This window comes from Neovison vison, chromosome 1, assembly GCF_020171115.1.
Source record: "Neovison vison isolate M4711 chromosome 1, ASM_NN_V1, whole genome shotgun sequence".
Taxonomy (NCBI): Eukaryota; Metazoa; Chordata; class Mammalia; order Carnivora; family Mustelidae; genus Neogale; species Neogale vison.
Window position 1 is genome coordinate 248,580,861 of NC_058091.1, and position 13,431 is coordinate 248,594,291.

The following is a 13,431-nucleotide window of genomic DNA, read 5'->3' on the forward strand; positions in this document are numbered from 1 at the left end:
TTTGTTAGACTGAGTTTAAAGAAGAAAGGGAGGGAGAGAAATACTGAGCCAAGACATTTGAAGTCTTAGCCATAGTCAATGACTGGGGGCCTAAATAGTTTTCAATAATTAAATCACTTAGCACAATTAAGAATGCACTTTTTGGCAAGTTTTGATTTAAATTCCAGTTAGTTAACATATATTTAAATCAGTGAATACGAGGGTGGCCATTGCCAAGTTTAGCAGTTTGAATAAAGTCTGTGATGTCAACGTCGTAAATTTGAGCCTCATGTTGGATAGTTGGTTTTGTACACAGGAACATCCTACTTGGGGCACCTGGGTGGCTCAGTGGGTTAGGCCTCTGCCTTTGGCTTGGGTCATGATCCCAGGGTCCTAGGATCGAGCCCCGCATCGGGCTCTCTGCTCAGCAGGCAGCCTGCTTCCCCATCTCTCTCTCTGCCTGCCTCTCTGCCCACTTGTGATCTCTGTCTGTCAAATAAATAAATAAAATCTTAGGGAAAAAAAAAAAAAAGAAACATCCTACTTAACAGAGATCCCGTTCTTAATCAGACCTCTTAAAATGCCAACAGCAGTCATTATCTTCATGGTAGTAATAATGATAAATGTCACATTTTGAACAACTGCTATGTGCTAGACACTATTATAGGCAATTGACATAAAATTTTCATTTAATTGTAATGATAACATCCATGGTAGATACTACATTTCTCACTTGATAGATGAGAAAATAAAGGTAGAGGGAAGAAAAAAAATACCATTTTCAAGACTGCTTTGTCAGTAATTAGCTGACTTCAGAGCTGTCTGATTCTACCATGGGCTTCTAGCTATGACCCGCTGTTACGATTTCATAAAATAGAATACGTAACAGTATGACTCTCCTCCTGCTGTGCCAAACACACAAACAAAAAGTCTAAGAGCATGTGTTCCTTACACAGGATCAGTATCATCATCTCTTCTATTAAGAATAACACATTTGGGGCACCTGTGTGACTCAGTGGGCTAAGCCTCTGTCTTTGGCTCCAGTCATGATCTCACAGTCCTGGGATTGAGCCCTACATTGGGCTCTCTGCTCAGCAGGGAGCCTGCTTCCCCATCTCTCTCTCTCTGCCTGCCTCTCCGCTTACTTGTGAGCTCTCTCTCTGTCAAATAAATAAATAAAATCTTTAAAAAAGAGTAACACATTTTATGCCCATTTCTTCCTAGTGTATATGGTTAGCTATCTAATTCCACAACCAGCCAAAAATACAATTTATCTTTAAAAATTCCTTTAAAAACTTATCCTGCAGCTAGGCAAGTTGAAATGAAAGACATGATAAATGCACTAAGGAAAAAAAAAAACAAACCCTCCTCAAGTTTATTTTCTAGCTCCAACAAAAATGATTTAGCAAACTCTAAGTAGAGCACAGGGACTGAAAACACCACATGTGTCTGCACATGTGTTGCTCATACAATATACACAATGAGCATGGCCAATTGGACCAAAGAAGCCTTCAATTTCTTCAAGAAATTCTAGGAAGCCCATAAACTATCAGGATAAAATTGTCTCCAGAGAAACATTCTTAAGTCACAAGTAGAGGAAGCCCATGATATAATTAAGGACTTACACAGGTTTTTGTTCTTTAAACTCGCTAAAAAATAATGTTTCGTTATTAATTATGTTAATAAATATTAAGGGATCACACACTATGCTGGTCATTTGCAATATAGTGTTAAACAAAAGTAGTAATGAGATTTGTCCGGATTCATCTTTTAAAGACTAGTGGGGAAAGAAAGAAGAGGAAATGTAAACTTAACAAATGTGATTAGAGCCTCTCTAGGTATGACACAAACATGGTATCATTAACCAACTTGTTAGTGATGGGAGGTAGAGTTTGCCCAGTGCTCACTGAAGAAGGGCCATTTGAACTGAGATCTAAGTGATGTCTAGAAATGAGCCAGTGAAACTAAGAGAAAGCTCACCGAACCATATTTTTAAATACAAGATGCCAGAGGGAGCATGATGAGTTTGAACATCTATAAGAAATCTAGAAACAAAAGGAATGCTGGTGTGAGATGATGCTGGAAAGACAGGTAGGAACAACACCATGCAGGAGCTTATGGTCCAAGCTAACAATTCTGGTCTCTTCCCTGAGAGTCATGTGAAACTAGCATAGAGTTGAAAGGAAAAAAGCAACATTATTAGTCTCCAATAATCCCAGTATCTTAAGCATCTCAGACATTTTCCAAATAATAGCTTCCATTAACATGAATTACCAATAGAAAATGAACAAATGAACAAAAGTGAAATCAAAGTGCAATAAAAACCAAGGTTTAAACTAGAAATCTGGGGGAAAATGTACCTATACAAATGCAGTCAGAACGAAAAGCATCACTAATTTTTAAACTGGCATTTCTGCTTTCTATGCTTAGTGGAAAAACAAACTGTTACTACAACGAAATAAAGATGTTAGTTCCGAATGTATACCAGTAATCTTCAGTGAACTGTTTCCATGCATACTAAATAACCATAAAAGAATATTCTTTAAAAAATTCTTGTATCTTTAGAAAATCTTTGTTCTTTCAGACATCATTTGAACTTCTATACTGTAAGTCCCCCTCTGCTGCAATCATCCTGTAAAGCTCATTATAATTGTACTTCTTAGTTGAAAGTCTGAGAGGCTATTATGGCAAAGTATGACTTTTCTAAATGAGTTCTGGCGGATTTTGACTTTAGGACCTGTCACATTTTTCACAGCTTTGGAGGTTGAGATTTTGATCTGCAATTTACCCTGGGCTTCAGTTATTTTTAGGCTTCAAAATCTTCAAGCTCACTTATCTTTTACTCTGCTGGGGCCCAGCAAAAGTTTATATTCAGCTTTAGAGGGCTGTGTCTACATTTTCTTTTCTGAAGGCCTCTTGTATCTAGAAGGAACTCAGTTTTCTTAATTATTCAGACAAAAATGGATCACTCTTTGTATTCAAACTAAAACATTCTTTAGTCTCAGATTTTTTTGATATTTGAAAGAATTTAAAATAGGAAAAAACTGAGGACTATAATAGAAGCATACTGATAATGATGAAAATATAATCATAAATACTAAAGATAGTTGAGAAGACATCCAGGTAAGATGCTAATGTAAATGTCTGCAGATGTCTAGGATATTAAAACATCAAGGTGAAAATCATACTCTAAATAGTTAAATATGACACTGAAAATACTGCACATTTTAATTAGAGGAAAATTAAAATGTGTGCTCAAATGCTCTAACAAACTAAGCAGCAGGGCAGCTAACAACTACGAATAAGTCACTGTGGTCCATTTTTACGTATGCATATATATGATTATTCTTTAGATAACCCCTCCTCTGGAAAATGCATTAATTCAAACACAAAAATCTGGATAAAAGATTCAAAGAAATTTAAATTCTTCCTAACACATAAGATCTATGGTGAAGTGTAGTATTATCTATGACTTCATACAACTACTAATTTAAGATAAAAGACATCACACTTGGAAAGAAGAAAAGATTTTCTCCTAGTGTTTTCTACTGGATAGGTGTTTTCTACATAGAAAGCAAACCCGTGGGTTGTTATATGTCAGTACAACAAACCTATCACTTTTTGTTGTGGGTCACTTTAAAACTCTTACTACGTGGATCTTTCATGGTCATTTCATTCTCACATTCCTGGAGTACCAGTATTTTTTAATTATTATTATTTTTAAAAAATATTTTATTTATTTATTTGACAGACAGAGATCACAAGTAGGCAGAGAGGCAGGCAGAGAGAGAGGAGGAAGCAGGCTCCCTACAGAGCAGAGAGCCCGATGTGGGGCTCGATCCCAGGACCCTGGGATCATGACCTGAGCCAAAGGCAGAGGCTTTAACCCACTGAGCCACCCAGGCGCCACAGTACCAGTATTTTAAATAAGGATACAAGAGAGGAGAGGATGACTTCCCACTATTAATATATCTGGAACTTTATCCTATATTTCCTGACTCTCCCTGTTATCGTTTCCATTATGCTACACTGCTACAGACTCTATTTCCAAAATTGTATTCCTTCAAATTGAATGAAAACATTAAGGAAAAACAAAACTGAAAGCTGAAAACCTGAAGCTTTCTTAATTATTATCAATATAGCTGCTCCAGGCTGTTACAAATCATTATTCTCCGTTAGACATCATGCTTCACATTGGAGAATAAGGTCTGAAGAAACCTGATAACATTAGCCAATGCAAATTAGATTATTCCCTTTCTGCTCCAATATATTAAATGCATAACAGATGACTTCATATTTACATTAATGGGACACGGGCTCTGGTTCCTGTCACATGTATCATATGTCATCACAAAAAAATCACTCAATCCCCATTACAAAAGTCTTCAATTAGGGAGTAAGAACTGTGATTTCTAAGTCAACTTCAGTGTAATCTCTCCGTTCCCAAAGACTGTTTGGATTAGTAATTCTGAAAAAATTTAAAAAAAAATAATTACCTGCTCCTCTAGTATGATTAAAATCCCCTTTAATGATTTTGCATGATTTTCCATTGCCGTTGCACACACCGCAGTGATCTTCCCTGGCGAGAGAACCTAATAAACCATCGCAGCCAACTTTCTGTAACAAGAGATTGACAGTAGACCATAAAGTGAGCTTTTTTTCCCCCTCCCTTTTTCTTTTTTTAATCGCTAATTTAGAACAAACCTATTATCTCCAGACTAGACATACTGAATTGACAGATTAGCAAAAGGTCATATTCTCTGATGCAAACTAGTAGAGCAAGCTCATGTCAAATGATGTCGTCAATAAAGTGACCAAATAGTAGGACAGTGATGAGGGTATTTTTCCCATATTAAGAATTAAATGGTAACCTAAAGCAATTTGGAAAAACGTGATTGGGAAAAATTCAATTTATATAAAACCCAAAGGAAATCACATTTCTATTAAATACAATATTATTAATCGACTTCATCCTACTTAACATAGAACAGATACACTTCATTATGTGGAAGACTTCAGTTCTTAAGGTGGTTGCAAAGCAAAGTCTGATATTAAATATTAACTTTGTGAAAATCAAATGTGAATGTTTATTTTCACTACAATTCACGAATCAGCTTCTATCCCCATCTTCTTTGGCATCCAGCACATGAATGTGGGGAAGGCTGCTTACAACACACAGACCCATGGCCGCTGTAAGAAAATATGAACAGTGGGGAAATGCTTTTTAATTTGATTCCAAAAGAATTATGTTAATATGAATTTTCTGGGATAAAATCACTGACTCTTTTCGAGTGATTAATTTTGGTCTCCCATTGATGTTCAGAAAATATGCTAATAATTTGCAAAGTTGTGCAGACTCAAAGGGCAGAATTTAGTATGTCAGTATTGTCAGAACTAAATGGTATGATTATTCTATTACCCTTAATCAAGGAGTTGCAAGAGAGATTGATGATAACACCCATTTGTAAGGTTACAGTTATTTTAGAGGAATTTTTAACATCTTAAATAAAACATGAACAAAAACAGGGTCTTTTTCTGTAGTTGGTGTTCAGGTGGGGAAAGTAAGCAGATTATAAAATGCAGCTGTGTGATGAATATTCTGAGAAAGCCAAAATCACATTAAACCTGCATAATAGAGCATCCTTTCCTTTTATCAAGGGGGATCTATCAGTGTCAAGAGGTGGACAAAGCAATGCATTAGTGGAGAAGTTTGATCTGCAAATCAAAGCTTATTCAGGGAGAAATAAAGAGAATGTCACAGATGAAAGAGGTGGCCACCATAGGAAGTTCTCCAAACACAACAAATGTACAGAAGAGCTCACTAAGCAGCAGCCATAAAAAGACCTGAAAAAAAAAATTCTTTCATTTATGTACAATTGAGGAAAAAATTATGGTAGAGTTTAGAGTGGTTTTGAAATGATAAACACAACTCTAATGCTCTATCCCTAGCTTTTTTCTTGGCAAATACAACAAACTCAATGAACAGTAGTTAAATGACTGAAAACATTAGTACCTACTAATTTATTAGTTATTTCCAACCCTTGTAACCAGGATATGACAAGTCTGTACACCTATGATAAAAGCCAAGGATGGACATGATGTCATGGCTCAATAATCATGCATTTTAAAAATATGAATAAGAGATTTAAAAAAAAATTTGTAACTGATAGTTTCAAGTATCCATACTTATCACAGCACACCCACATATCTCCAAAAGTTGAGGATGAATTACTGCAAAGGCAATGTCATTGCTCTGCTGGTGGCCCCCTTTAGTACCACTGTCATGTTGGAGAAGGGCGGATTGCATGATAATACAGAGAAGGGCTTTTTCTATCCTTTTCCACAACAGAAATATCAGAAGCAAAATGGGTCACAAGGAGAAAGCTATCTATTTCCAACTGTCCTCCTTCAGTTTTGGTGCTGTGTATTTGTGTAGCCAAAGCTGAAAAATAGGAGCTTGCCAGAAAGAAAAAAAAAAAAAAAAGTGGCATGCTTTTAATTATATTGAAAGACTGCATGTAGCATTTTAGTTAAAAAGCCAGAATCTTTAAGTATTCCAATTCTGTCAGAAGGCACAATCCCTTTCATGGAACTTTAATTATAACCATCAGATTCACTGAGCGCTTACGCAGAATTTTGTTGTTGTGTTTAGGGATTCAGTAAAAGATCTGGCTTACAAAACACTGTGAAGTGAAAATAACAGCACGTTAGGCTATTGCATGTGGCATATACAGTTAAGGAAACATATTTTTTGGAAGAATAAATTCATTGAAGACATGCACTAACCTGAGAGATTAACAATAACGGTGAAATAAAGTTAAAAGATTTACTTGTACAACATACAGGTCTGAAAACAAAATGTATATAGGTAAATGCTTGCAACGATTTTTTTTTTACAGGAAAATGAAAAATTACATTTTAGGCTACTGATAAGGTTGTTAACAAAGAAAGGAAATTAAAATATAATTATAAGAATGTTTCTTATGCCAATGGTATTATATGATTCTGTGCTTTAAACTCTACAGCATGCTGGCAAAATATAAAATCTTAGAGCTGGGAAAGCATTTAAGTTTTGTATTGTTTCCAATTTTATACCCAGAATTCCACAGGTCTCTCTTGGAATGTAGGCTGATCCACCCATACCTTGAAATTGTTTTCAAATTTGGGTGCATACCTGCAAGAGCACACGTGTGTGTGTGTCTGTGCACACAGATGCACAGACATGCATTTTTCTGGGAAGAAAGGAAACTTTTCATCAAATTCTCAAAGGAGCATAATGTACAAAAAATTCAATGACCATTGGTCTAACAACTTCATTTGATGGACTAGTTAATGTGCGCATACATAGTTTAGGTGATTTTCACAAGAATGTAGTTTCTTACTGGCTGTCATGGATTCAGCGTTGCGCCACTCAGATACCTCTTTTATAACTAAGGAATTTATTCCCTTCCCTTGCCTACCAAGTTTATCACCTGATGGCTCTCCCTTTGTAGAAACTGCCTAGCCTGAAGAAAACTACCTTTCCTAAGGTCCCATTCCCCTTCTGGTGCAGTCTGCAGCCAGACCCTTGTAGATGTTTGGGGTAAAAAGGCCTGGGTTTCTCGCCACAAATGAGGACAATTCTAAAGAGCCATCCCAACTTCAATGCTCCTCACAGTGTGGGCTGAGGTCCTGTTGGGATTGTACCATAGCCCCCTTTCTCCCTGTGCCCAACTCTGTCTTCTTCCCTTCTCAACATGGATGTTGAACATGAAGACACTTGGCATTAATCTTTCTGCCTATTAATCTCCTGGGGGAAGCGAACTTGAGATAGTGATAGAATTATAAGTAGTGACTACAAAGTTCTAGCTTTTGATCTTCCCACTATGCTGTCCATACTTGCTCTCCTTTTCTAAAGATAAATGAAGAAACGTGCATAAATGCATGTAGTAAACAGAGATAATTTTTAAAAAGAAAGATAAGAGCAAATGAAGTGTGTAAGCATTAGAAGAACAGATCAGTTGGTTCTAATATGTTGAAAATATCATAATATTAAGTGAGTAAAAGGACTGATTTTATAGGTTTTTGCCACATGGCTCAGCCGTGGACACAAGATTTGGAGAACTGGAGCACTTGAATTTTGGGTCTGGAATATTTTGACAGAAAATTCCATTTTAGATGTGTAATATGTACATTACAGAATAAAAATCTCGGGTTCTTTGAGCTAATCATGGATTTTATAGATTATCTAGTCCAAATCCTTCATTAGACACACGAAGAAAGGGAATTTCAAAGCAGATCAGATTTGCTCAAGATGATAGTTGAATCAGGACTCCATCCACAGCTTTTGTGTAGAGCTTTCTACCATCCTGTGCAGCCGCTCAAAGGAGGTAGAGCGGTCCCTCAGCTCTATGGTCTCCCCCTCAGCACATACGGTCTTCCTTCTGGAGTGTCTTACCTGACACCTGCCGTTTGCACAGACATCTAATCCCTGATAGCCACATGAAGTTCCATCCATCACTTTTTCTGACAGAAGTACAGGCTGTTCTTTCCCAATAGGAGAGCAAAACAAGGCACATGGTTTTTCTATACACAGAGTGGATTAAAAAAATGAGCAAAAGTTACTCCACAAATATTTTTATCTTGTAAGCTTTATTTTTCAGGACAGTTGTTGAGTAAAAAATATAATTGATGTGAATTGAATAATGTAACTCTAGAGTAGGTATTATGAGTAGTAAATGAGAAGATGCCTGGGGAAAAAATAGATGTCCAATGAATATTTATCTCCTTCAGAAATACATCTTCAGATTATTTTCACAATGTATCACTTATTATTTTCTGGCACCAAATCTCTACCACAGACAAACCAATGATTCTTGCACCCAAATATTTTACACACCACCATTTCTTGCTCGTATCTTTTGGAATAAACTGCCCTTTATTTAAGTACATCGGAGAATTCTGGCTATTACAGATTTACTTCGTTCATGAAGACTTTCTTGATGTGCTACTTCTAAATTCCCATACACACATTTGTGAGCTGAAGCATTTGGCATTTTCTAATTGAAAGATGACTAAATGGAGAAAGAAGAATTTCTAAGACGAGCAATTCTCTCAAGATCTTCCATTACAAGGATGTGCAGAAACGTAAAACAATCCCATGAGAACATCCAGTGGAGCTCACAATTGCTGAAGGGTTAGTTAGGGCTCAACTTCCTCCATTGCTTCCTTGGAAAGCATGTCAGTATATGCGATATCTAGGGGAGGAACACCACTCTGGGTGAAGAGTTTCTGAATGGCTGGCAGTCTTCTTCAGTGCTTCATTAAGCAATAAGCTAAGATGGGTAGAGTTAAAACGCTTGACTATCAGGCTCAGTAAAGAGTGGCAAAATATTTTTAAAGGGCTGTTTCTATTTCTAAGCATCCTACAGAAGAACTGTAGTATTTGGTAAGACCAGTAGGAGAATTATCCAAATCTGAAACTTCAGAGCAATTTCCATGCTACATTACTACTCTGTTGGCTTGATACCAGTCAGGCCCTTTACTGTTTATTAAGCTCATATAAATAGAATGGAAAATAGTTTACAGTCTTTGACACTGATCTTCGCTTATGTCTTCAGTAAAGTTCCACGTATGCTGATGGGATTCTATAAATACCAAATAACAGCCAGAGGCATGGAACAGGGTATCATTTTGCAAAGAGAAGACAGACAGTTAAATGAGCCTTCAGAATTGAACATTTCAAACAGTTTTCACATGTGGCTTCTGAATACTGCTCTGAACAATTCTGGGGAGTTGGAACATGGCCTTCAATGTGCATGGTTTTGAAATTTTCCTTTAAGATGCCATTATAAGCCGCAATAAAGCATTTCAGTATGCTCTCACACCTCAAAGTAGGTTATGTTTATTCAATGACTACTTACTATGTCATATCTTTGGACTTAAAAAGAACTGCTATAATTGCAACACTTTAAAAGTGGTTATATATATATGTGTGTGTGTGTGTGTGTATTATTATGTGTATGTATATATATGTACTTCTCTTTCTGGAGTGTTCATTGAAGAGAGGAGCAAACCAGATAGAAGAATAATGTGGAAAGGAGCTCGTCTAGAAAATTCCATTCATAATCCACACAAGAATTCAGATAAAAATCTTCCTATTTCTCCTTTTACAACATATTGTCAATTCACTGTGCTTTACAGATGACATAAACATTTGATCCCAATCTTCCTTCCTGGAGTATACCCTTGAGATTGTGACATTAGAGTGATCCATGTAACATGCCAGTACTCACTTGGCAGTCAGGCTTTGTCTTGATTTAAGAGACCAACCCTTTCCAAGATATGCATTAAACATGGATTTCGGCCAAATCTCAGCACAGTGTATGCAAAATACCTGAATGTTAAAGCCATGCCTCTTTTATTTGTCCCCTAAAAATAACCGTTCACTACAGCACTGATACCCTGTATTTAATTTTCCTAGCCACAGATTCATGTATTACATAAGAATAACAGAAATAGCCCCTTGCAGTTTAAGGTGTCATATGCTATGTTTTTAAAAGGATCATATATTTCACTTTCTTCCATAGTGCCAAGTAACACACAAAGACTACTGCTGTGTATTTTATTTATCATACAGACTGGTGTGTTTGATGGATATGTGTTGCAAAATTATAAAGAAGACTAGCTGACTAATTATATAAATATTTATTATGGATCATTCTGATGATAAACATGACTTTATAAGAGGTTTTAATATTTTAAATAGACCCCCCATCCAAACCTTATTTTTTTTTTTAAATTTGGAGGGACCCTATTTCCTTTCTCTTACCTCACTTCTGAATGAACAGGTTTCAAATAACTTTAATAGTACCAAACTGCACAGCCAATTAGAGGCAGAGATAGGATTAATCTCAGAGGATCAGATAATGATTTTCATTGTTTGAGCAGTCATATCATTTCTACAACAAAAATTTATACAACAAATATATGCAACAAATATTTGTCAGAAGCTTAATATCCTCAGTCTCTCCACTAAACACAGGTAACAGAACACAGAAACATTAAAACCTGCTATAATAGGGTGCTTGGGTGGGGGTGCTTAGAACAAGCACATACCCAATTTGGAGGATTAGGGGGATTCTTTTTTCCTAGAGATACTAGGAAACTTGACATAAACTGAGTAAAAAAAAAAAAAATCAACAGACATTTTTTCTGATAAATAAATGGGGTGAGAGCAAGATAGAGAACAAACCTCGAGAAATAAAAGGTATTATGCCAAGAAACTAGCATGTTTACAGGCCCAGATCTAAGAGAGCATGATGTATATGAGAGATGGAATGGAAGTTGGCCTGTGTGTGCTAGAGAACACAGAAGGGATTGATGGAGATGAGGTGAGAGAAGCTAAAGGGGCAGGCCACACAAACAGCCTTAGAAACCAGGCAGTGATGTTTGAGATTGGTTCTGAGAGCAGTGGGACTCATGGAAGGGTATTACTTAGCAAGTAGCTGACAGATCCAGCCTCTAAAAGGCAAGTCTGGCCAAAATGAGGAGCTGGGGCTGGAGAAGACTGGTCAGAGAGAGACAGGAAGCTGTTTGAGAATCCAGGTTGAAGAGAGTGCAATCATGAGCCAACATGCTGGGAGGAGAAAGTGTTGGACCAATAGTGCTTGCTATTTGATTCCAGATGAATGGAGACTGAGGATGAATGATACTGGCTAATTGGGAATGAGGTTGATCATGATGCCATTCTGTTGTGAGAGAGCATGAGAGAAGCAGATGGTAGGACCAAGAGAGAAGGAAAGGGATGTGTTGAGTCAGAAATAATGAGATGTTGAGTAGAGATGTCTATGTAACAGAAGGGTAAGTGATGAAGCGGCTCATGATGGAGAGATCTGGGTTGGAGATAAATACCAGTGTTCCTTCGTCATATAGATGATAAGTAAAACCTAGTAAACAATGTAATATTATCCCAAGGAGAATGTTTAGTGAGAAGAGGGGCCAGAACAGATCAGTAGAAAATACCTGTAAGGTATATCACTCATTCACCGAGTTTATTAAGTGCCTACTCCATTCAGGTACTGTTCACAATGCTACTCATACAGCAGTGCAAAAATAAGATAATCCCTGCTCTTCCAACAATTATGGGAGGAATGTAATAAATAAAAGTAAAAGTATTATGGCAGATGGTGATGAGTTCTGTGAAAAAAGAATAAAGCAGGGAAAGAAAAGGCACTGAGTTACTACTTAACAAAAGACCTGAAGGAGATGAGAGAATGAAGGCTACGGATATCTGAAGACAGTGTTACAGCAAGGAAAGGAAGAGCTTCCAAGACACTAGGACTTATTCTAGGAAGACCAAGGGAGCCAATGTGGCTGTAAGGGTAATGGGGAATAGTGGAGATGAAATTTGAGAGTAGGAAGAAGCGAGGTGGCAGAGCTCCTTAAGGTCTTCCCCTTAGAAGGAATGAATATGGATTTTCAGTGAATTGGAAAGGTACTAGAGGCTTTCAAATGGAAGAATAACAGGACATGACTGACAATTTAAATGTATCACTCTGGCTATTGAGACTTAAGGAGAACACAGGCATCAAGACCAGTTAGAGGGCTTGCTGTATCCCTGGGGCAGAGACGGTGGCTTGTACCAGGGGAGGAGTCCTGACAATATTGGGAAATGATCAGACTCTGCATGTACTTCAAAGATAAGTTCCCATCCATTAAAAAAGAATGAGATCTTCCCATTTTCATCAATATGGATGAACCTAGAATATAATGCTAAGTGTAATAAGTCACAAAAAGGGAAATTCTATATGATTTACTCAAATACGGAATTTAAGAAACAAAACAAATTAACAAAAAAGAGACTAACCAAAAAACAGACTCTTAACTCGAGAGAACAAACTGATGGTTACCCAGAGGGGAGGTGGATGAGAGAATGGGGGAAACAGGTGAAGGATATTAAGAGTACACTTGGCTTGATGAGCGCTGAGTCATGTATGGAAATGCTGAATCACAGTATGATACACTCAAAACTAACAACACTGTGTGTTAACTACGCTGGAATTAAAGAAGATAAGGCTAGTGTCACCTTACTGATATTATAGAGGGCACGGCTTGCATGGAGCACTGGGTGTGGTGAAAAAATAATGAATACTGTTTTTCTGAAAATAAATAAATAAATAATGATTAATATATACTTGGAGTCAGTGTTTGTGACTCTTATAGGTCATTAAGGGATGACAAAAGAGAGCTCTGAAATATTTAGAATATATATTTAGAATATAATCTGTATCATCTGTTAAATAACATTACTACTGTTAAATACTTAGCAAATTTAGAAATCTACTTCATTAAGATGGTGGTGACAATGAATCATGGAACACTGCATCAAAAACTAATGATGTACTGTATGATGACTAACATAACACAATAAAAATAAATAAACAAACAAAAAAAGATGGTGGTGATGTGAGT

At 36.7% G+C, this 13,431-nt stretch overlaps 1 protein-coding gene across 1 annotated transcript in view; it reads right to left on the bottom strand.

Annotated features, from left to right (window-relative positions):
• The window catches only part of ADAMTS19 (ADAM metallopeptidase with thrombospondin type 1 motif 19), a 244,146-nt gene that overhangs the window by 67,106 nt on the left and 163,609 nt on the right, over positions 1–13,431 (bottom strand). Inside the window, exons 14-15 of the mRNA XM_044228322.1 lie at positions 8,417–8,544; positions 4,476–4,596 (exon numbers count right to left, since the gene is read on the bottom strand). Coding sequence (XP_044084257.1) covers positions 4,476–4,596; positions 8,417–8,544 — 249 coding nt within the window. The remainder of the gene's footprint in view (positions 1–4,475; positions 4,597–8,416; positions 8,545–13,431) is intronic.